The sequence below is a fragment of the Benincasa hispida genome, chromosome 9 (genome assembly GCF_027475165.1).
Source record: "Benincasa hispida cultivar pf3 chromosome 9, pf3_genome.v1.1, whole genome shotgun sequence".
Lineage (NCBI taxonomy): Eukaryota > Viridiplantae > Streptophyta > Magnoliopsida > Cucurbitales > Cucurbitaceae > Benincasa > Benincasa hispida.
In genome coordinates, this window is record NC_143486.1 from 64,250,364 (window position 1) to 64,276,171 (window position 25,808).

Genomic DNA, 25,808 nt, shown 5'->3' on the forward strand with positions numbered 1-25,808 from the left:
ACGAGGGAAAGAGAGAATTTCTTGGGAGGTGAGTGAGTTAAGACTAGAAAGGAAAAAAAAAAAAAAAATCAATTTTCTATCTTTTATTATTATTATTTTTAAATATTTACCCTTCTCTCGGTAACTCCCAATAACTCCCCATTTTTTATTCATTATTATTCATCTAAATTAAATCAAAATTTAATTTTCATTAATTAAATAATATTTAATAGATCTAATTTATTAATTTAATTAATTAGATATCATATATTTAAATCCTATTTAAATATATTTTCCTCTCGTAACCTATAATTTTAATATGAATCTTATTCATATTAATTTTTAAAATATAGTTTTAATATAAATTTAATTTATAGTATTTAATATTTAATCTTTTTCAAATATTTTATTTTTTCATATAATAAAGTTTAACTTTTAATCTACTTCAAGGTTAACTATTATATTAATTATGTAATATATAATTATATTTCCTAAATAATTTGAACAATTTAAATTTATCCAAAACTTTAACCATTCTATTTTTACTTAATTAAACTTTTTAATTAAATTAATCAACAACTCTTCACAGATATATTTATGTATCATGGATATCACCATTACCGATAAGTCAACCATGATCATAAACATAGTTGGGTCAAGTTACCATTTTATCCCCATAATTAACCATGATTAAGTTCCACCCAACATGTTTATGGTCTTACCATAAACAAAATCTCTCTCGGGCTAATGAGAGAGAAGAGGTCATTGTTCAAGACTCGAAGTTAGCACTTAACTCTTCTACTTTCTCTAAGATGGGAAGGAGTAAATTTCATCTCGTGTAGGTTCCTAATTCTCTACTTAGTCTTGTCCTAAAATGGTAGACATATTGAATCAGTGACTCATGTCACTCTCACCCATTCAAATAAAAGGATAATCTCTCATAGGCAGAGTATGAGATTGCGTTACCTACGTCTTTTCAATCAACAGTGTTATAGTGAAAGATTAATTATTTCGCGGTCTGGTCTTATTCAAACTCTTTATATATGCTACCCACTCGCATGTCTATTGCATGAATGACTTGAATCAAATCATTCGTAACACTTACAATACTTGTAACATTTACAAAGTGGGTTGTGTCCATAGTGTTACAAGGGTAAGTACCCAACCTCATCTATATACTATAGACCTTTTAGGTTATTACTTGAACACGATCCAATTGTATGTCTATCACATACTATTCAAATTATATTAAATAACCATGAATCTTAGTTTATTGGATTAAGTTATACAAGACTAATAAATCTCTTTATTTTATTAATAAATAATGATGTTTATAAGATTTTAGTTTATAGAAAGGAAGATAAACGAATTTCCTAATTATAGCCTAAATATATACATAATACATAAATCAAGGCCTAAATATCTTAACAAAAATGGTTTAATTATCCAATATTGCATCTAAATAATATGGATAACTTTAATTCCAAAACTCAATGGTATTCAAAATCTTGCAAGAAAAACCCTATAAATATCCAAAACCTTACCCAAAATCAAGAATTGGATAGCGACGGATGATCATTTGTAATAGGTGGTAGGTGGCAGACCTAGCGGGATCTTAGTCGGATAACAGAAAATTCGACAAAAAACATCGACTGGATGCATGACGTCTTCCCTCAATTTTGTTTAACTCTAAAAGATCAATAAGTCAAATTCTACTACTCTTTTTAGTAGAGTGATTTGGCCTAGATGAGACTGGTCTGACCACTTTAACTCTAAAGAATATTTAAACTCTTGATCATGATCCATAATAGCAAAATTTTAAAAGATTATTAATTTACTATGGATGAAGTGGCTAACAATGAGCCTTTCCTCGACCATGTTGAAGGCGATGAGGTCAATGGTAGGCACATTTAAAAGTGAATTAGCATATAAAAAAAGAAAAATAGGTCAATGGTAGGCACAGTGAGTTTAAAGGTGAATTAGCATATAAAAAAAGAAAAATAAAATATCATAACGGAGTCCACTAGTGTGCCAGTAATAATAAAAAATGTTCTCTTACAAATTTTACATAGTTCCGTAGGTGAAAGGGTCAGATGCCATAGCCGAAGAGAATAAAAAAGGTATACCTTGTTGAATAATATGATCATAGATTATATTTGTTTTTGTACATATAATTAAATTGTACATAAGTATTTGTTTGACAATTTCATCTAACTTTTGTTGAAAGATTCTAATTCTTTATGTATGATGAGAGTGTAATACATAAATTAATACTAAAAAATTTCTTCTATCACAATATTTAAATACAAATAATTATAATATAGCACAATATTTAAAACCACATGACGGGTATTAAAAAAAAACACTACCGATTAAGAACGTAAACAAAATTTCATTTTAGGAGAAAAACCTATCCATGGACATCCATATGGCTCCTAAGGAATATATCTTTAAATAAATTTTCATCACTTCACAAATAAGTCTCATCAAATAAAATTACTCTTAAAAAATTTAAATAAACAATAAATATGTAATTGTTATGAAACCCAAAGTAAAATAGAATATACTGAAATAATAATTAACTTAATTTATTTTTCTCAAACTCTCTTCATTTTAAAAATATTTTAGTTGATATGTTTGTAGATGTAGTGATGGTGCTAAATAAGAAATAAGGATTATACATTCAGTATTTGAAGAAAAAAAAAAGTCAGCATGAGTTTGGCCTTCTAACTCTAAAAAGCTAGGAGAAAGGATCATGTGCATTATTTTTTTATCGAGTGTTTAGGAATCCTTATTATAAATAAAATAGTAAAATATAATAATAATTCATTCATTTATTATACCGTTTAAATTTAGTTAAATAATTTAGGCATAATAACATAAGTTTGAATCTCTAATTATTTATTTTGTAATTTACTTTCTTTTTTTTATTTTAATTTTTTTGAGAAATTATTTTAAATGATAAAATTATTAAAAATATTTACAAGATATAATAAAATTTTAGAATCATTCATGATAGACGCTATCAGTGTCTATCAATGTCATTGACAGTTCTAAAATTTTACTTTATTTTTTAAATATTTTGATTCATTTTTCTATATTTGAAAACAATTCATTGTTTTAATGACATGTAATGAAATAAATAATAAAATTCTTTAGTGGTTTTTCAATTTTTTGCCATGTAATTGTATTTTGAATTGTTATGAAGGGGTACAAAGCTATAATAAACATGTGGTGATGTTTTAGGAAAATAAAATGTGGTGCCGATAAATATTAGAATAATGTGAAATAAGTAAGCATGTTGTAATTTAATAAAAATGTAAAAGCATGTGAACAATCGTATTTCAATAATCGTTGAAGAAAACAAGAATAGAAAATAAGTAAGCATGTTATAATTTAATAAAAATGTAAAAGTATTCATTTTTGAAGACCGTTCTTCAACCGATTCTCCCTTCAAGATGTTTCGAATGTCACCACTAATGTATCTCCGCTATTCTTCGATAAAATCGTAGCTTGTGGGAGCCCTTTTGGAAGTATGAGGAATGCGAAATTTTCTTGGGAGAATTAGAGTGTTAAGAATAGATAGGAAGAAAAAGTTTTTTTTTTTTTTTTTTTTTTTTTTTTTTTTTTTTTTTTTTTAATTTCACATTGAGTTAAGGGAGAGGGAGTTACCCCTTTCTAACTAACTCCCAATAACTCTCCACATGGGGAGTTATTTTTTATTCATTATTATTAATATAAATTAAATCAAAATTTAATTTAAATTAATTAAATAATATTTAATAAATTTAATTATTAATTAATTAAATATCATATATTTAATTAATATTATATTTAAATATATTTTCCTCTTGTAATCTATAATTTTAATAAGAATCTTAATCATATTAATTTTTAACCTATAATTTTCATATAATTTTAATTTATATTATTTAATATTTGAATCTTATTCAAATATTTTATTTTTCTCATATAATGAAGTTTAATTTTTAATCTAATTCAAGGTTAACTATTATATTAATTATATTATATACAATATTTCCCAAATAATTTGAACAAATCAAATTCATCCAAAACTTTAACCATTCTATTTTTACCCATAGTGAATTAGCTAATGGACTTTCAGATTAGGAGCTCCAAAATACGTCTTTAATTAAATTAATCAACATTCATTGACCGTGAGTCACTCCACTATAGACCCCGCTCTTCGCATTGTAGATATATTATAGTTGGGTCAAATTACCATTTTATCCCTATAACTACCTCTGATTCCTTAAGCCTCATTGATCTTGATGAACAGCCTATTTATTGTCCTACTATAAACAAAACCCCTCTCGAGTCAATGAGAGGGAAGGAGCCCATTGTTCAAGATCTGGAGTAAGCACTTAAGTACAACTTTCTACTTTATCTAAATATGGGAATGAGTAAATTTCATCTCGCGTAGTTATATTCCTAGCTCCCCACTCGGTCTTGTAGCCAAAATGGTAGGCATATTGAATTGGCGATTCAAGTCACTCTCACCCATACAAATCGATGGACAGTCCTCAGGATTGAGATCGAGTTACATATGATCATCCTATGAAATATTAATCTTTTCAATCGACAATGCTATAGTGAAAGATTAATTATTTTGCAGTTGGGTCTTAATCAAACTCTTTATATAGAATACACCACTCGCATGTCTATTACATGAACGGACATGAATCAAATAACTAGTAACACTTATAACACTTGTAACATTTACAAAGTGAGTCATATTCATAGTGTTACGAGGATAAAGTACCCAACCTTATCCATATACTATAAACCTTTTAGGTTGTTACTTGAACACGATCCAATTGTATGTCTACCACATACTGTTCAATATATTAAATAATCATGAATCTTAGTTTATTGGATTAAGTTATGCAAGACTAATAAATGAATAAAATATCTCTTTATTTTATTAATAAATAATAATATTTACAAGATTACAAACTACGAGATTTATGAATAAATCCCAAGAGTTAGTATTATAAATATTATAAAATTGGTATAATTTAGATGCCCATGCTTAATGTTTAAAGACCAAGTGTCATTTCTCTATTACCTCATGTATTGACTATGTGTCATTCAACAACCCATGCTTAGTGTCTAAAGGTGTCACATCTTAATTACCAAAGTCCCTGCAAATAGTGGTCATTTGTGGATTTTATAGTATGACACATTGGTGAGAATTTTGTGAGAAATTAAAGAAGAAAAAAATTCATTTCTATTTTCTTTATTTTAATTTTATTTTTCAAATAATATTTATATATCTTAAATATATTATATTTTCTTGGTATTTTGTATTTTGGTGGTGCCTTGTTTTGCTTCTCAATTTTACAACACATTATCAATACGAGCTCATGTCGTTTTTTCCGCCAAAGGTAGGTCTTAAAGGTAAGTCGATTTTTTCCTCTTTATTATGATTGATAAATTAAACGTTGTTTTGCATGTTTGGTATATATTAAAGTTCTAAAATGATTACAATGTTTTATAATAGTGTTATAATGATAAATCTTACAAAACTAGGATTCACAACCCTTGCATTAATGGTAACAATTATTTGCCATGGGTGCTTGATGTAGAAATACACCTAGATGCCATGAATCTTTGAGAAACAATTAAAGAAGGGAATACGACATCCAATCAGGAAAAGGCAAAAACAATGATTTTCCTTCGTCATCATCTCTATGAGAGCGAAAATGAAATATCTAACGGTAAAAGATCCCCCGCATCTTGTGGAATAATTTGAAAAAAATATAAGATCATCAGAAAACAGTTATTCTTCCTAAAACTTGTTATGAATTGATGTGTTTAAGGCTTCAAGATTTTAAATTAGTAAGTGATTACAACTCTGCATTATTTAAAATTCATTCAAAATTGTTATTATGTGGAGAGAAAATTACTGATGTGAATATGTTAGAGATGACGTTTTCTACATTTTATGTCTCGAATATTCTCCTGTAGCAGCAATATTAAAAGAAAGGTTGTAAATAATATTCTGAATTCATTTCATGCCTTCTCATGAATAAACAAAATAATAAGTTATTAATGAAAAATCATGAATTTCGACCAACTGGAACAACATCATTCTCTGAAGTGCATGCTGTAAATTTTAATAATCGTGGTCGAAGTCGTGACCGTGACAGAGGAAGAAATAATGATGATTGTAAGAAAGAGCTCCACAAAATAAGAATTCAAGAAATGTTGAACATAAATGTTTACGATGTGGTATGAGTGGGCATTTTGCACGTATATGTCGTATATCAAAATATTTAGTTGATCTTTATCAAGCTTCCCTGAAAGAAAAAGGGAAAAATGTGGAAGCAAATTTTGCATACCAGAATAATGATATATTTGACTTATCCAGTACGACAAATTTGGATATGGCAGACTTCTTTAAATCTCTTGAAAAAAATTAACACAATTGACAGAATAGCAAGTGCTTCTTTTGATTTTGAGAATATCTAGAAATAATACATATATTTTTATAATCTTTCATGTTTTCTTAACTAAAGGTTGAACTTTTTATTTCAAATTTTGTTTCTCTTATTGTAATCATTTTATTTAATGAAGAATCTATTGGGTTTTATGTCCTAAAACTCGTGGTGTGTAAACAATAAGATCATTTTGTAAATCAATAAAGTTGTTATAAAATATATGAATTGCTTATTTTGTTTTTGAAATAAATCCAATAAACTAAAAGATTCATGACTATTACATGAGTACTTGAACTTTATGTGGAGACAAAAGAGTAGATCAGATTCGAGCAAATAGTTAAAATGATCTATAGTATACGAATAAGGTTGGGTACCTTATTTTGATAACACTATTGGATGCGGCCCACTCTGTAGTTGTTATAAGAAGTTGTAAAGTGCTACAAACGAAGTGATCCTGATTCGTTCATGTGGTGACATGAGAAGTGGGGGTGTCCTATGTAATAATTTTGCATAAGATCAGACCAAGAAATAAGTCACTCTTACTTTATAACGCTGTTTACTATTTAAGGCTGACTATTTCAAAACGATGACCTAGGTAACTTGACCTTAATCCTGAGCTAACTATGAACTCTTATTTATTCGAGATTATCCTTAGATTTACATGGGTGAGGGTTGGTTCAATAGTGCCGACTCAATAAGTCTCCTATTTCAGGGGTAAGATCGGGTAGATAGCTGGGGACATAGGGTGCAACATGGAATTCACTCCTACTCGCTTTTAGGGATAGTAAAGAGGTTATTCCCTTAAGTACTGATTTCAGGTCTTAAACAAAGGGTCCCATCCTCTTATTGGCCTGAGAGAGACTCGGTTTGATGATCGGATCACAAACTAATTGTTCATTAAAGAATCGGTGGGACTTAAGGAACAAGAGGTAATCTCGGGGGTAAAAACAACTTTTTGAATTTTTGACCCAATCGTTATTACGGACAACCTGTGAAGGGTTAACTTTCTGATTATGGTTATATGAAACAATATATCTACAGTGAGGGGAGTGCAACTACTAGGCTTTAGTGGAGTGACCAGGTAATTAAAAAATGGGGGATAATTAAGTGTAAAGAGTTTAGCCGATTAATCTCGAATCGTTGGAGCCTGTAGGTCCATTAGGTCCCCTACTAGCTCACAAACGGATTAGCCTTAGAATAGCATAATAAGTTGATTTGAAATGTTCAAATTCGAATTAAAGGAATTAGTAATTATACGTGATATAATTACACGTTTAATTTTAGAATTAAACGTAATTGGAGAATCAGTTAAATATGATTTGAATATTAATTTCATGAATAGGGATTCATGTGATGGATTTGGTGACAAATTAATTTAATATTTGATATTAAATTAATAGAATTAATTAAATTGTTTAAGTAATTATTAATCATTAATTTTATTAGAAAAATTGATTATTGAATTAATTTTTGTAAAATTTATAAAGTTTCAATTTTAATGCAAAAGGTTTTGTTTTTGAAAATCAATTGCAAAACAAAAAAAGAAAAAGAAAGAAAAGAAAGAAAATTGAAGAATGGGAAAATCCAAATGTGAGAATTTTCAACTTTCAAGCAAGAAGGTTAGTCACCTTCTTACACACAATTCCACCACCAAATTCAAGGGATAGCTGGAATTACTTGAAGTGTTCAGTTTTGCATGAGAGTCATGCAATAAAACCACTCTTGATTGAGGGGAAAAACTAATGCAATTGCTGAATTGCTGAATTTTTGAAGGTTGAAGAAGTTGTTCTTCAACAAGTTGAAAAACCAGAAAACCTCTCCTCCAGTTCCCTAAGTTCAAGCTTGTTTTGAGTCCCACAACTCAATCTATTGCTCCTAGAGAATAGTAGGAAAGCTCTAGTGGTGGTCTACAATAAGAGTTGGAGAAGACTGCATCTGAATTTTAAGTTTGAAAAGGATCTTCAAAGATATGTAATGAAACCTTCTTAATACTCCATGAACATGCTTATTTTGATGTCAAAATTGAAGAATTAGAATGTTTAATAGTTATGTTTTCTTCCACTGCATATTTCTGTATTCCAATAATTGGTATTAGATCATCATTTAAACATTCAACTCAAGTTAGTTTTGGCTTGGTGGGTGTTTTTCATAAGTTGTATGAAAATGGTGAACTGATATGGTTTTTTTTGAGTTTCAATACTGTTTTCTCTTCAATTATATTGTAATTCTTGTAATTGGCCCTTGATTGATGGGCCTTAATGTGTGATTAAGTGTCTGAAATTCAATTAGAGTCATTAGAGTTGCAATTAGGTTGTAATTGAAGAAACAAGTGAAGAAGGTCGAGCAACAAAAACTAGATTTTCAGCCACTGCCCAATACTCGATGCACGATGCCATACTCGATGGTACTCGATGGAATTACTGTTGGGAATGTCCTAAAAACTCGTAATTCGTTATTCGTGTTAAACATTCTATTTATTAATAAAATATTACTGAATATTTTATTCAATAAAGTTGTTGATATTGCATTTTATTATGAAAATCCAATAAACAAATCCATGGTTATAGTATGAATACTTTAACTTTATGTAGTGACATAAATAGGATCAAGTTATAGTATATAGCCTAAAGGGTCTATAATTATATGGATGAAATTGAGTATCTCATCCTGGTAATACTATTAGATGCGCCCATTTTGTATGCTGATATAAATGAGGTGATTTATAGATTATTCATGTAGAGACATGTGAGTGGGGGCATCCTATGCAATGAGTTTGCATAAAGACTGGACCTCGAAATAGTCACTTTTCTTTATAACGACATTTTACTATTAAAACTGACTATTTCATACTAAAATAACCTAGGATAACTTGATCTTAATCTTGGGCTAACTATGAACTCTTGTTCATTCGAGATTATCTTTTGATCTGCATAGGTGAGAGTAGTCCAACAACACTGCTGAATAAGCCTCCCATTTTGGGGATAAGGGCGGATAGATAGCTGGGGATATAGTTTTGCAAGATGGAATTCACTCCTACTCGTCTTAGGGTTAGCCGATAGATTGGACAGAAATATATCTACAGTGAGGAGAGCGCAACTATCGAGCTATAGTGGTATGTCTTGATAGTTAACAAATAGTGATTAATTCAGTTTTAAAGAGTTTATCCAATTAATTACAAATCGTTGGAGCTCATGATCTGTAGGTCCATTAGGTCCTTCTACTAGCTCATAAATTGGATTAATAAATTGAGTATGTTTGGATGAAATTAGGGTTATGAATTTGAAACGTTCAAATTCAATTTTTTAAGGTTTCAATTAATTGTATTCGATATAATTGAAACGTTTAATTTTATCGAAATTGAACAAAATTGGAGAATCAATTAATATTAATTTAAATATTAATAATATGAAATTGAATCATATTGGTGGAATTGGTGTTTTATTAATTTAATATTAAGATTAAATTAATAATAATTTAATTTAATCAAAAGGTTTAATTAAAAATTAAATTTAGTTTTATTTAAATTAATTATTTTGAATTATGAAACCAAATTATTTAAATAAAATTGTTTTATTTAAAGAAAATCATTTTCAAATCTTAATTGAGTTAGTGGATTTTTCCAACAATTTTTGGGAAAAATCCACTAAACTCAAATTGGGTGATATCACCCAATTCCACTTACCTCTTCAATGATAACTCAAAGTAGGAGATGTCCTACATGAAGGCATTTTTCATACATGAATTGAGTCTTTATATTGAACTTACATGTTGTTATTTGGGAGAGAACTCTGAAGTTTTTAACAGAAAGACTGCTGGTTTGAAAACCCTTAACAACCTACCTAAGTTCATCCAAAATTCAGCTCAATTTGAGTGTTTTCACTACACATTCCTTTTTGAGTTTAGTAGAGAAGATCTTGGTGGTGGTCTACTTGAAGGTTCAAGCTCAGATTTGTGGAGATCCAGTTGAATTCATGGAGAGTTCTTTAAAGGTATTGTATAGCACAAACCCTCTTATGAATTTTACTTGTGTAGCATGTTTAAAACTTAAATTGCTCCGCGATGGGTTGCGTCGCGGTCTCAAAATGGAAGTTTTTCGCCTTTCTTAAGATAGCGCAGAAGGTCTTTTAGGGCCGCTATGTTCGCATCCCCCGACTCAACATCGAAGTGGTCTCGTGCGCGGCTAGTTAAAGTGCTTATTGATTCCGATTTCTTCCGTTACATGTTATATTACTCCTTCAATTACTATCAAATCATGATTTAAGCACTCAATTATTGTTAAGTTGAGTTTGGTGGGTGAATTTTTAAGCATGTTTGAGTTTGTGATTTATATGGTTTAAATTCAATTTTGACATTAGATTTCTTTTTGATTTTCAAGTTAAATTTGTAATTGGCTCTTGATTGATGAGCTTATATGTGTGCTCTAGAGTCTATAATTTATTTGGAGTCATTAGAGACTGAATTAGGGTGTAACTCCAGGAACGTCATGTCCTAATTCATCGAGCGTTGCAACGCCACAGGCTCGCTGATGAACAACGTTGCAACACTGGGATGCTGACAATGTTAATCCTAGTGCAGATTTGTTTGCGCACTGTCAGGCCGGTTCGTGGGTTGAAGAGTCTGGTACGACCGGTTCTCCTTCAAACCGGTATGATTCAACCTTCTATAAAGCCTTAGTGGTCCGATTTAGGCAGTTCGGGTTAGTTCGAGCGATTCTTCCCAATTTGAAGCTGTTTTTTTTTATATAACTTTGTAATAATTTAGTATTTGATTTGTTTAGAATGCCAAAGTTGAACCATATTAGTTTTGTTTAATTATTTTCTGCATGTGATGTATATTATTCTTAAATTAGATATGTCTGTGCATATAGTATGTCATTTTAGATTTAAAATCCCACCATAGGTAAACATGTTACATGCATTGCTGTATGTTATAATTAGTTATAATATATATATTATGTATGTTTTAGGGTTTGTTAAAAAAATTTATGTAATTGTTATATTAATTTTGAATACCTTTGAGGCATGTTATGGTTTGTTAAAAGTTTTTTTTAAATTTTTTTATAAGTTAGTTATAAAATAAAATTAGACTTTAAAATCCATAACAAAGAGAAACAACATGCTCATTTAGGTTAACGACTTGTTTTAAACAGTTAAAATAGATTGTTACCTTATAAAATTTGGTTACAAACTCAAATCAGTTCATAAATCTGTCTAAGGTTGAGGGTACTTAAATTGATGGTTTACGTAACACCTTTTACCTGGGATTATGACCGAAGTGTTGAGCGTTGTTAACTGATTTTATGAGCTTGCGTGAGTGGTGTGAGGTTTAAAACTAGTTTAAACACTTAGCACGTAAAAATCCAAATATAAACGTTATACTTGGATAAAAATCATATAGACTTAGGTTGTTCAAAGTTAGCTGTTTTAAACCTAAGTAAATAAATATCCAAATATATAGAATGCTTCAGTGGGAGATTAACAATATATTCGATTTATAGTTATCGACTTTCACGTCCCCAAGAGTTCACACCATGAGATCCATGCTCAGCTTCGTGTCGCTTTTACCACGATTACTCCATTCGGAAAGTGTTTGCATAGGTCAATAACAAGGTGAATGGGGGAAGTAGTTCATATTAAATGGGTGAAAGAAATGTGTCAACATTATCCTATGGTCTCCTCCATTAATTTGAATATGAGAATCCTATGTTGCGCCTGTTGTTGTTTTTAGGCAGCACTAGCTAGTCGTTAACCATGGTGATCCCTACGGAGGGTTGTAACATATGATTCGAAACAACCCAAGCTTCAGAAATGAATAGGGTCTTATAGTTCCGTCTTGAATATCGTCTTCCAACTCGGGGGCATATTCCTATAGTTTTATAAGACTTGAAAATGACAGGTCACACTTACAAGAATTACTAATTGTTAGTAAAGATCTTGACCAAAAACGGTAACCGAATGAACTATAATAATAAGAGTTATTCTGGATATAGTATTTGGTTAAGTTTGTCTTGCTTCAGTGAAGGAATTTTTTCACTGCCCCGCGGTAACAACTATTCTAAATCACTGAAGTATCGTTGCAAAATAAATAAAGAAAAAATGGGTACTTTATTTCTTTGTTAAAATTGGATTTAAGATGCATAAAAATTAATAGGATTTATTTAATTTTTCAGCAATGTCGAATTCAATAATACAACTGCTCAATTTTGATAAGTTTAATGGAGAAGGATATTCAAACTAAAAATTCAACATAAATACAATATTAGTTGTGGATGATTTGAGGTTTGTGTTAACGGAGGAATGTCCTCCGATTCCCAGTTCAACAGCGAACCAAAATTTTCGGGACATCTATAATCGGTGGGTTAGGGCTAACAAAAAAGTCAGGGCTCATATCTTAGCAAGTATATCAGACATACTTAATAAGAAACATGAAGTAATGCTCATTGCCCGTGAGATAATGGCATCACTCCAAGAGATGTTCGGACAACCATCATCCTCTATTCGATACGAAGCCATTAAATATGTTTATAATACTCGCATGAAAGATGGTACCAACGTCAAAGAACATGTTCTCGATATGATGATCAATTTTAATGTTGTTGAAGCTCACGGGGCAAGAATAGATGAAACCAGTCAAGTCAGTATGATATTAGAAATCTCTTCCGAAGAGTTATCTAACTTTCCTTAGTTACAATTTGACAACATTGTTAAACGAATTTTAGACTTACTAGTCTATGCTGAAACTTAAAGAAAGTGAAGTAAACGTTGTTTCACGACCTAATTTTTTTTTCAAGGGTTCTTCATCTAGAACAAACCCCGTTGACAAAAAGAAGTTTGTTCTTTCATCTTCAAAAGATAAAATTGTACAAATGAAGAAGGGTAAAGGGAATAGGAAAACCACTGCAAAGAAAAATAAAGCTCCCAAAGGGAAATGTTTTCGTTGCAGAGAGGATGGGCACAAGAAACATAATTGCATAACTGGTTTATATGTTTGTGTATGCTTGTAATTCTGTCACAATGAATTTGGAACGATTGTGCTTCCACTCATGGGTTCTCTTTGATAAGAGTTCTTTCAATTGGTATCAAAGTCAGGTTCTAATATTCCAAATCCATTGATGTATAGAATAACATTTACACTCTTGGTGGGTGAAAGTATGTCTACATTTTGTTTTAGTGTTAAATATGTTTGTGGATGTGGATTAATGGAGTTTCTGGGATGATTGCCTCTGGTTGTTGAATTCTTTTACTTTTTCAAAGTTAACTGTAAGGGTCCCTGTGTTTTTGGGCATATTAACTTGCTATCGAGTCTGTAATTCAAAGTGTTTGAGTTAAAGTAAGTCGCTTGTGATGAAGCTTCAAAGCAAGGGGTTGTGCATTACTTCGAGGATGAAGAAGACCAAGCATTGGTCAGATTGTGTAAACGATGGGGGTAAACGATAGTTGAGTATGGGATACTCGACTGTAAGGTGAACGCATGCGCACTAAATGATCGTGTATGTTAGCAAGTTTTATCGATTAGTCATTGACTACACGATCGCGGGGTAAATGTTACTTATCGCTTGCTCTTCGATCGTCTACGATCATGCTACATAGCATTATAGTCGTCTAAATGATCGTTTAGCCTTGCGTTGTTTAAATTAGTGCGCTAAATGATTGAGTAGCCTCATGCTTCATCCCATTGTAAATGGTACTCGATTATAGCTAAGATCGTGGTTACTCGCCCAATTTACTAAGTCTTTGCCCCGACGGTTCAAGACCCAGTTTGCTCGATGGTTTTATGTAATGGATAGAATTTAAATTCTAGTTTTTGAGGCTAATAATCCCGGTCCATTAATTGTGGTGAATGTACATGAGATGTATGTTCTTATACTATAACTTAGAAAAATACGACTACTTATTTTTACTAAGCGATTGTTTAAATTTGCCCAAAAATAACACTTACTTTGGATAGTTAAATAATTTTGATTAATGTTTAATAAATATTTTAATAAACTTTAATCGATAATTGCATGCTTGTAGCAAATATATCTAATTTACCCAGGTCAATTCCCAGGTAGGGGTGTTCCATTTCCGTCAACTTAAATGCTCTAACCTAGACAGAACTAGCCTTAGACATAAGATCCCTTATAGATACGTTTGTTACAAATTTAATTATTTAATTAAACTCAATTTAATCTGATTAAACTGATTAAAAGATTAAACTTATTTCTAATCTGATTAGAAATGTGATCTTAGATGTATGTGAATTATATTTTAAAAAATGCTTTTAACCTAAATTTGCATACAATTTTGAATTATGGATTTGAACTTCTAATAATTATAATAGTTATAAAATAAATGAAATAAATTAAAACCATACATTATATATAATGATGTATTAAGTAAAATTATAACATTTATAAAATTATCTAAAGTAGTGTGTTGCATATATTAACAGCTTGATTGCTACATTGTGTTATATTTACTAAATCACCTAATGATTATATTCATTATATATATATAATGTGTTTACTTTATTAGTAAATTTGAATAAATTAATTTGTCAATACATGGCATTCCTTTAACTGCTTCATAGTTTTATTTTTCAGTTCTTAAATTTAAAGGAAAAATAAAATAATCGGGAAAAGCTTCACAGAAAATGCGCATCCGGGGAATCGAACCCCGGTCAGTACCGTGGGAGGGTACTATGATACCACTACACTAGATGCGCTTGACGCACAGTTGGACAACAATTTATTTATAAAACCTAAATATTTTACTTTAAAGAGATAAAATAATTCCGTTGCCGGGAATCGAACCCGGGTCTCCTGGGTGAAAGCCAGATATCCTAACCGCTGGACGACAACGGATTGTTATAAGCAAGAGAATTATACATATATTTATGTCTTAACAAAGTTTATGAAAAAATTATATAATTTTACCTTGTAGTTGATGAAATAATATTTTAATCAAATAAACTATGCACATATTATTATCAAAATGTACTTAAAACTTTAATAAGTATAGCAACTTTAGCAAGCTTTAATTAAGGTCTCGTATGGTAACCATTTTATTTCTTATTTTTTGTTTTTGAAAATTAAGTCTATGAATACTACTTCCGTCTCAAAATTTCTTTAGTTGTTATCTATTTTTTTATCAATGGTTTAAAAAATTAACTCAAGTTTTGAGAACTAAAAAAAGTAGTTTTCAAAAAGTAGTTTTTGTTTTTAAAACTTCTAAGAATTCAATCATTGTATTTAAGAAAAATACAAATTATTATAAGACATGTGGATGAAATAAACTTAATTTTTAAAAACAAAAATAAAAAACTAAATGGTTATCAAATAGAGGCCAATTAATAGATTTTCATTTGAAGAACTTTTAATCATTGTACTTAAGAAAAATACAAATTATTATAAGACATGTGGATGAAATAGACTTAATTTTCAAAAACAAAAACAAAAAACTAATTGGTTACCAAACGGGGGCCAATTAATAGATTTTCATTTGAAGAATTATTTGAAATTACAATTATCTTTTAGGGAACAACACAAATGTTTGGAGTTTGTTAAATGTATAAGTTTGAGATTTTTTTTCAATGGTCAATATCATACATTAACCGAGTTTAATTTTATGCTAGACTTAAATTTTCGTTGAAACACTGGATTACTTTAGAATTAAAAGTTAGGTTAAAATTGATACACTATTCTAAGTGTATGCCTTGAATCAACATCTCTAAATCCCAATCAGAAAGTACAAGCACCTTGCACTTTGTTTCGTATTCATTGTAAATCTTTTTTCTACTGTAACATTCAATGAAACTTAGGTCACATTTACTCTAATGAAAAGGTAATAATCAATGATAATGTAAAAAGTAGGCCCCATTTGATTTTGGTGACACGTGCAACTCATTTCTAAATTTATAATAAAAAAATGCAAACTGATTGATGAGTAGAGCTGTTACAGCTACCATTATATATTGTTATTGTTCAAGAGGAAAAAGTAGATAAAATTCATAACTTTGATCAAAAGCAATCGAATTACATTTACAAATCAGACTCATTATAATTGATCTATCAATAAAATTTCATTACGATTATACTAATTGTCATTACAGTTTGATAAAGGTGTCTTAATTGGCTTAATTATAAATACCACAACTCAACCGATCAAATTGCAAAAAGGGTAGTAATTTTGTGTGGTCATATGAAACTCAATACATTCTGGTCTTCTAGTTATATAATTTTGAGATGTGAGAGCTCCAGTTTCAAGTTGTATGCATAAACCAATTTCATGGTTTTTCTAATCAAAGTTAAGAAAGAATCTTGGTGAACTAGAAAACAAAATTGCCATGTCACAAGGAACATGGGTCAACATATACAACTGAAAAATAAAGGGAGAAATTAGCTCCACTTCTAAAAAGGTGAAAGCTCTGAACAACCAAATCATGGATCTGGAAAAAGATTAACGTATGGTAATATTTCTTCCTGTTTGTTTCCTAAAGAATTTGAGCTACTTCCAATTTGCAGATTGTTCCCATTACAACTTACTGAAGATGGATGTCAGGCTAGATACACTCAGTTCCATGCCGTTTTGAATTGACAAACTGTAAAAACACTGCCATTTTCCACATGGTTGGATGAAATATATTCACCCACTGATCATCATACCATACTTTTGGTTTTGCAAAGTTTTTCGCTTCCACTTGTTGGAATTGCTCTTGCATCCACTGTCGTTAGTATTTGAGGCACTGACATCCCTCCAGAGATCACAATTTCTGCACCAAAAAAGTAACATCGAACTCTATATTCATAATAAGCACGTTGCAAAAAATTCTTAACATAAAGGTCCAATATATCAATTAATTATTAAGATTTAGTACTTAAAAAGTCAATTCAAACAGACCCTAAAACTCATATGAGCTAAGTTAGATATTAACCCATCAACTTCGTTTACGATACCATGTTAAACAGCGTCTCAAAAGTTTAATATTATATCAACATCTCTAACACCTGCCCTCAATTTTTAGGCTTGAAATATGTAGAAAACCTAATAAGTGGAAATCAATATTAATTAGAGAGGAAATAACATTGTAGAGGTTTGAATACAGGACATGCTCTAACACTATGTTAAATCAGTTAATGACAAAAAAAACTTAAACGAATAGATGAAGATAAATTTAATATTATATTAACATGCTCACAATACTAAGGTTTAAAACTTTAAATGGTTTCTTTTTAAGCGGAGAGATCATACCAATTCCCTCTCGGACAGAGAGATTAGGCCTCAGAATATCCTTGGAACTCATAAGAAATATGTCTCCAAGATAGAGATGATTAGTAGGGACATAAACACAATAAAGTTCTTCCTCTTCCATTCTGCTCTGAAGAACAACGGAGGAAGTGATGAATCCAAAAGCATATTCGCCAGCTCGGGGGTGCCTGATAATTGCTACTTCCTTGAAGGCATTTGAAGTTTGATCTGAGGCCAATTTTTCGGATTGTCAATACAGAGATAAATGGATGGAAATTAGAACAAGAGTAAAGTTTTCAATGCGCTCTTACCTGGTGAAATTGCAGTACTAATTTGCTTTGAGGCCGTGTAAATATAGCTTACAAGTGGCATTTTCTTAATGAACCATTCACCAATAGTAAGAACAGAAGCCCCCAACCAAGATGACATGAAAATACCAACAAGAAAGATGAATGTGATGGATGTAATAAACCCAAGCCCTGCAGAAATTTCTACTGAAAATCAACTGCGGAAAATCTAATTCTTCTGGTGTTTTGGAACAAAATATATAACTCCTTAACTTACCAAAAATATTGATCCCTAAGTGATTATATATTGGAGAGAAGAAACCATCAACAAAACGAATGAATCCCCAAGTGATGTAGAATGTAATAGCAATTGGTAGAAGAATTACACTGCAAACAAAAGCCCCATAAACTAAGAATTAACACTCCACATTTCAAGCCAACTCTATAAACACAAACCATCCTGAAAATAAACCATAATTGGCTCTTGAATCCAAAGTATACTATCCTTCATCTTATAATCACACAATCAAATGCAAAATGATCTCACATTCATGACAAAAATCCATATCTTCACCCGAAATGCTTAGAAAAAGAGTAAAAAATATATAAATAAATAAAAGAAAAGAAAAGAAACGAAAGATGCATTTATTCCAGAACTCTAACAACGAATCATAACGAACAGCAGAAGAATTACCATCCTGTCATGAACTTCTTGGAAGCCCAGCTGCGAATGACTTTAGCAAAAGCCTAAAATACATCGATGAACGGAAAGTTTAGTGTAATGTTGGTAGATAATGGAGTGGATTGAGTGCATCTAACACTATTCATACATAGTTAAACTTGATTTCAAACGTTACAGAGTAAGAAATCGCGGCGGAAAATTGAAAGAACAATGTGGGAGAGAATTAGCAAGAGGAAAAGAGAAGCAAAAACGGACCTCACGGCCGGAGTGATGATTGGATAAAGTGGCAGCGGGAACGGAGGAAGATTTGGAGGCTCCATTTTCAGAAACTGTAGCGACTGGGATCAAAAGCTCTAGATCTCGCTCCCTCTCTCTTGTATTCATTTCCCTTTCTCTCTCTCTCTCTTCACTTTGATTTTGGAATAACATTTTGGGTCTATTTTTACATTCTTTTCTCTCCCAGCCAGCCATTAACGAACTATTCGGAACTTCTAACTGATTTTCATTTCAATTTGCAGAGTCGACCCGCAAAAGGCCCAACCCGAATTTGGATCCGGCGTAAAATAGGATCCGACCCGGGCGAAGTTCAGTTTTGTTTTTGTTTTTGTTTTTTTAAATATTTATTATTCTATGCATTTGTTTTGTTTTTTTTTTTTTTTTGTTAGATACGTTTTGTTTATTCTTAAGTTCAAGATTTGAAAATATTAGGATTTTTCAATGATTAATAGAACCTTGATTGCCATTTTTAATTGGACAATATTTTCATTTAAAAATATTTGGTTCTTAATAGTTAATGGAATCTTGAGGGTTATAATTTGAATTTTAGATTTTTTGAATTAACATAATTTGAAATTTAGATTTTTTTTTTATTACTAAATCTTTCTTGATTTGGTATTTTGGAATTAATAGAATTTTGGTATTGATAGGTATTTTCGTCTTTTGATAATTAATAATTAATAATTAATAATCTTGAAAATCATTTTGCCATTCTTATAATTTTTGTTTGCTATTTTTTAAAATGAATCTCTAAAATTTTCTATTTTTCTTGTTAGCCCATTTTTATATCTTGATTTAAGATGTGTTTATGTTACACTACGAAGATGAAAGAGACTTTAGAATGCTTATAAAATAGATGAGTTATTATACCTATTGTCATTTAGTTTTGAGGTGGAACTTAGGTTCGTAACAACTGTGGGAATGAGCATCGAACCTCTAACCTCTTTTGGAAATTAATTTTGAGTAGTTAAAAGCATATTTTAGAGTGATTTTAAAAATTACAATAGTGATTTTGATTTTTTTTTTAAAAAAATACTTTCATAATTTTTATAAGATAAATGAATTACTCAAAGTTTAGAAATGATTTTAAAATGGTTAAAATTGCTATTGTCATGTTCAAAATCATTTTCAAATTTACTTCTATTTTTTTAAAAAAAAATGGATTTAATTTTTGTGTTAAATTGTTGATATAATTAAATTTATTATAAGTTGTTGATGTAATTAAATTTAGGTTTAATATTATTTTGGTCCGTAAACTTTAAGATTTACTCTATTTTAGTCCCTAAACTATAAAAATGTCTATTATAGTTTCCAAACTTTGAAAAAAATGCTCATATTAGTCCTTACGGTTAAGATTCTCTTAAAAACTTAAAGGGATGATGATTTGATATTCTTCCTTAGACATTAGGCATCCATGTCAAATAAACAAGTTGGATACCATCACAAAAAATCCTTATGGCTTCAATTAGATGAGAAGGAAGCTAAAAAAAATGCAGAAAGAACTTCAAAAAATTTGCAGCTTGCACAAAAATGACAAAAATAGCTTGTGAGATGCACAATTTTCTGCCATTAATGGAAAATTACAAGCTACCTTAATATTATTTCAACCACTTCATTTTTCTTTTCGGGCTATAGTTTCTCTGCTTTTTTCTAGTCTTTTTTCAGTTCATGCTTAAGAGGAAGTGAAGGCCGATAAACAATGTTGTAGTCATGAGATTGAGAACAAACATTATCTCAAATGTAAATCAAAGAAGAAGTATAGATAGATAGAGCACATTGTAGAGAGAATCAAGAGAGTGAAAGAGTAGTTATAGAAATTCAGAGAAATTGAATCTAAATATATATAGACAAATATAAACCTAGATATGAAATTAGGATAGTGTTAAAAGAAATAATTAATGAGAGAGAATGGAAGATACTAGTTCAACTGAGAAAGTGACAGATTATAGAAGAAGAGAGAATGTGAAAACAATGAAGACATGATGAAAAATTCAATTTACAAAAGCAAATCAAACAAAGAATATGAGAGAGAATAAGGAACAACATACTCTAATCTATACCCAACTTGTTTATTTGATGGATGCATCACTTATGGAAAAAATGCCAAATCATCATTTTGTTAAATTTTTAACATTTTTCTAATGTTTGAGGACTAAAACAGTCATTTGAAAGTTTAGGACTAAAATAGAACAAATCTTAAAGTTTAGGGACCAAAATAGTATTTAAACCTTAAATCTCTATCCACTTCCCTTGCATTCATCCCGACTGAGTTATGCTAAAAAAGATTTCAAATTGATATCAGTCTTCTATGTTCTCACCCTCCTTGTTCCCAACAACTTCAAGGCAACCAAAGGGGACGTAGGGGAAGATATGTTTATACGTTTGTATGCATAAATTTACTTTGAAGTGATAACTTTAAAGTTGATAGACTTATATCAGTGATAGACACCGATAATATTTTACCACTTATAGCTTGAAGTGTTAATATTTTAAAGTTGATAGCCATCGATAGACTTCCATCAATTATAGTTTTAAGGATCAATCTTTCAAAGTTAATAGTTTTCTTACAAAGTTGATAGCGTGTGATAAAAATTAAGTGATAGTCATTGATAGACTTATATCACTAATAACTTTAAGTGTTAATATTTGAAAGTTGATAGTTTTCTTTCAAAGTTGATAACCACTGGTAGAAGTCTATTAGTGATAGTTGTTGATAATTACCGATAATCAAATATTCACAATCAATCATCATCATAAACATAGAAACCAACGTGAGATGAAGCATTAGGGAGAGGGTTTTTTTAACCTCAACAACCCAATCGATAACTGCTGATAACTAATCAAAATTGATAGCCACTAATAGAAGTCTTTATGATAGCAACTAAGAGCTTTTAAGTGATCTTGTTGAGATGTATACCATAAAGCCTCGTAGTTAATATGTTATTTGAAATAATGGTTGATTATTTTATATGTTATTATCCATTAAAGAAAGATCCAAGGTTATTTTATGAAACTTGAACAGTATGTGGTTGACATACAGATGGATTATGTTTAAGTAATAACATAAATGGTCTATAATATAGGATATGGTTGGGTGCCTTATCCTAGTGACACCACGGATACGTCCCACTTTGTAATTGTTGCAAGAATTGTAAAGTGTTACAAACGATTTGATCCTAATCGTTCATGTGGAGACGTGCGAGTGGGGGTATCCTAGAGTTTGTATAAGATCGGGCCATGAATTGATTAATCTCTCTTTATAACACTGTTGACTGAAGAGATTAACATTTCATAGGATGACCATAGGTAACTCGACCTCAATCCTAAGTGAGTTATGAACTCCTGTCTATGAGGATCGACCTTTAATTTGTATGGATAAGAGTGGCACCCGCCAATAACGTTAGGTTAAACCTTTCTCCTAGACGTGTTGAATGCCAATTTGCTGACTCAATAAGCCTCCAATGAAAATCACCTTCGATGACCACCTTCGAGCGATCAACTTCGACAACCATCTCCGATGACAACTCTGGTGATCAACTCCGACAGACAATTCTAGGCGTCTGAAACCACCTTTATTGACAACTCCGGTGTCCCAACTCCATGACCACTTTCGCACGACCAACTTCGACGATCAATTTTGGGTTCCAACAACCACCTCCAACAACAAACTCCGACGACCAACTCCGATAACCACCTTCATAGGCTTCTACAACCATCTCCAATAACAAGCTCCAACAAAAATCACTTTCGATCAATTTTGATGAACACCTTCGAGTGAGCAACTATGACAACCAACTTTAATACCACTTTCACGCTACCAACTACGAGTTTCGACACGACAACCCACTTCCTATACAAACTCCGGTGAAAATCATATTGGATGATCAATTTTGATAACCACCTTCGCGTGATCAACTCCGACGACCAATTTCGGGCTCCGAAATCCACCTCCAACGACAAATTTCAGTGACTAACTCTAATACCCTATTCACGCGACCAACTTTGGGCTTCGACAACCACCTCCAACTACAAACTCGAGGAAAAATCTTCTTCGATAATCAACTTTCACAACTACTTTCAACTATTATATGATTGATGACTGTTAAAATATGTTGTAGGGTTGTTGATTATATAAATAATATTATGTCTACATTAAGCGTAATACTTATACATAGAAATTCGTGAAATATATTTTTATTTAATTGAATTTATTTATCAAGAAAAAGTGAAAAATGGAGATTTGTTCTCTGATGATCCTTCAAATTTGGAGGAACTGAAAGTGAAATTGTTGAAGAAATGTAGTGACATTCCATTAGTTGCTAAGATGATGAAGGAGATTCAATTAAAAAAATTAATAACAGAGTAAAATTATAGAGCAACAACATGAGGAAAAAGAAAAAGAAGATGAAAATGATGAAATTCATAGAGAAAAATTAGGAATCAAAAGTTTTGATTTCTTTTTGGTTTCCCATTTTATTTAACTATATTTCTATGAGAAATGTAGTGAGTTAGTTGTTGTTCATTACCCAAAAAGAAAGAGAAAGAAAGAAAAAGAAAATTTGAAAATTAAAAGCAATCCATATTTTATTCAACACAAAAACGAGTATAATAATTGAATAAAAAAGTCTCAAAACGAAAATAGCCATCATAAAAGCATATTATTTAGAGTTAATAAAACTGCACAAAATATCACAGACATATGAACTCAACTCTGCACTCCAAACACAAACATATGAACTCCATAGATATATGAACTCCACAGACATATGAACTTTAGACATTATATCTCAACTTAGTGCCCCAAATATCCCCCAATGGTTAGTTCTTCTCATCATTTTCTCCCTAGAAGCATGTTCTAGTTTATAAATGTTTATCATGATCTTCTATAATTTCTATGTTTCTTTTCAAGTTTTTCAAATTGAATTACATTGGCACATGCATCCACATGCTTCTACATGAAATTTCGTTCTTTCAAATCTTTCAAAATTAATAGTCATTGATAGAAGTCTATCAATCAATCAATGATAGCCAGTGATAACTTTATATCATCTACAACTTTAAGTCTTGATCTTTCAAAGTTTATATTTCTTTCTCAAATTTGTTAACCACTTATAGAAACATCAGTAATAACTATGATAGAAGATTACCAAATATAAATCATTTATCTTTTGTGTGTTAAGCGATTGTTTAGACGATCAGGCTTCACAGCCTTGTTGTCGTCTAAGGATCGTTTAGCTTTTGGCTATCGTCAGTGTGCACTACACGATCGTTTACCTGGAGGCGTTTACTAAACGATGGAGCTTTGCCCGATGGTTCAAGACCCAGTTCGCTTGTGAACTGGTTTGCTCAATGGAAAAATGTAATAGATAGAATTTTTCATTCTGGTTTTGTGTTGGTTCATCCGGATCCATTAATCTAAGGTTTTAATACATGAGATGTATGTCTAATTATATGTCATATGATATGTACATATAGAAAAATCCCACCTTAGGTTATGCACTGGTCATGCATCATCTCTTTATTATAAATATTATGATTTAGAGAAACATGATTTAAATTACGTAAGAGCATGCTTATGTTGTTAGAGTGTAATAACATGCAATAGAAGTAACAAGGATCAACAAGCATTCAAATTCACTAATTTTGGCAGAAACTAAAGCATGCTCATCTAAATAAGAGGTTTTAGATCATACCTTTATAGAACTCTTCAAGATCTTAATCAAAGAGCAGCAGTCTTCACCTAAGATCACTATGAACCACCTCAAGATCTTCCTCACTATCCTCTTGGAGCTTTAGACCGAGCTGTGGGACTCAAGAACAACTTGAAGTAATGTAAAACAAAGAAAAGCTCACAGCAGCACACTACCGAAAAACTCTTTCTACCAGCTGAAATTTTCTCTCAAAATATCTGTGTAATGCATGCCTTCAGATCACTCCATTTTTCTTTATTTATTGCAGATGAACATGCAAAAGAAGGAATGTGCATGGCTTGCAGCTCATGCTTGGAGTTAAATGAAGAAGAAGAAGTAGGTTTTGTGTGAGCATGAAGAAGATGGTAACGGAAAACTTCAAAATTCCATTTGTGCATGTAATCTTATTTTCCAATTTTTCTTTAAAACCAAAATTTGATTTCAAAATCCATTTTCTAAAATTAATTTCATAAATTAATTTAAAATATTAATTAATTTAATATCAAATATTAAATTAATTTTACACAAGACCATTTTCATATATTTAAATCATATTTAAATATATATTATCCTATTTCGTTTAATTTTAATTTGAACGTTTCAAATTAATTTCTCAAGCTACTCTAAAACTTAACCATTTATAAGCTAGTAGGGGACTTCACTAACCTACATATCATGGGCTCCAACGATTCGAGATTAATCGGCTAAACTCATTAGTCTGATATAACCCCCATTCATTAACTAATGGAATACTCCACTATAGCCCATAGTCGCACTCCCTTCACTGTAGATATATTATGTTCATTTTATAAGCATAATCAGTAAGTCGATCCTTCACAGGTTGTTCATAATCACAACTAGGTCAAAATTACCGTTTTATCCTTGTGAATACATCTTGTTCCTTAAGTTCCTACTGACCTTCTAATGAATAATTATGATTCGTAATCTCTATGAATCAAATCATTTCTCTATCATGAGAAGGTGGGGCCTCGATTGTTCAAGACTTGGAATCAGTATTTAAGAGAACAACCTATCTGCTAACCTTAAATCAGGTAGGAGTGAAACTTTTTTTTGCCATTTTTCTAATTTTTAATAATTAATAATCTTGAAAATCATTTTGCCATTTTTCTAATTTTTTAAATTTTTTTGCTATTTTTTTAAATGAATCTCTAAAATTTGCTATTTCTCTTGTTAGCTCTTTT

General features: G+C 30.6%; 1 protein-coding gene and 2 non-coding genes across 4 annotated transcripts; all 3 read right to left on the reverse strand.

Moving 5' to 3' along the window:
• Positions 1 to 15,078: 15,078 nt before the first annotated feature.
• TRNAG-CCC (transfer RNA glycine (anticodon CCC)) lies at positions 15,079 to 15,149 on the reverse strand. Its single transcript has one exon. It is a non-coding gene; the product is annotated as a tRNA-Gly (tRNA).
• A 67-nt stretch (positions 15,150 to 15,216) lies between these two features.
• TRNAE-UUC (transfer RNA glutamic acid (anticodon UUC)) lies at positions 15,217 to 15,288 on the reverse strand. The gene has a single exon. It is a non-coding gene; the product is annotated as a tRNA-Glu (tRNA).
• A 1,575-nt stretch (positions 15,289 to 16,863) lies between these two features.
• On the reverse strand, positions 16,864 to 19,210 carry LOC120091630 (protein LIKE COV 1-like). Of its 2 annotated transcripts, none has more exons than XM_039049728.2 (6): positions 18,896 to 19,210; positions 18,653 to 18,705; positions 18,236 to 18,345; positions 17,983 to 18,162; positions 17,675 to 17,899; positions 16,864 to 17,195 (listed from the first exon to the last, which is right to left on the reverse strand). In XM_039049728.2, exons 1-6 carry the CDS (start codon positions 19,109 to 19,111, stop codon positions 17,083 to 17,085), a joined length of 897 nt encoding a protein of 298 aa, XP_038905656.1. In that variant the 5' UTR covers positions 19,112 to 19,210; the 3' UTR covers positions 16,864 to 17,082. The 2 variants fall into 2 exon arrangements, with proteins under 2 accessions (XP_038905656.1, XP_038905657.1); XM_039049729.2 differs by having other exon boundaries at positions 17,983 to 18,150; positions 18,896 to 19,171.
• Positions 19,211 to 25,808: the final 6,598 nt, after the last annotated feature.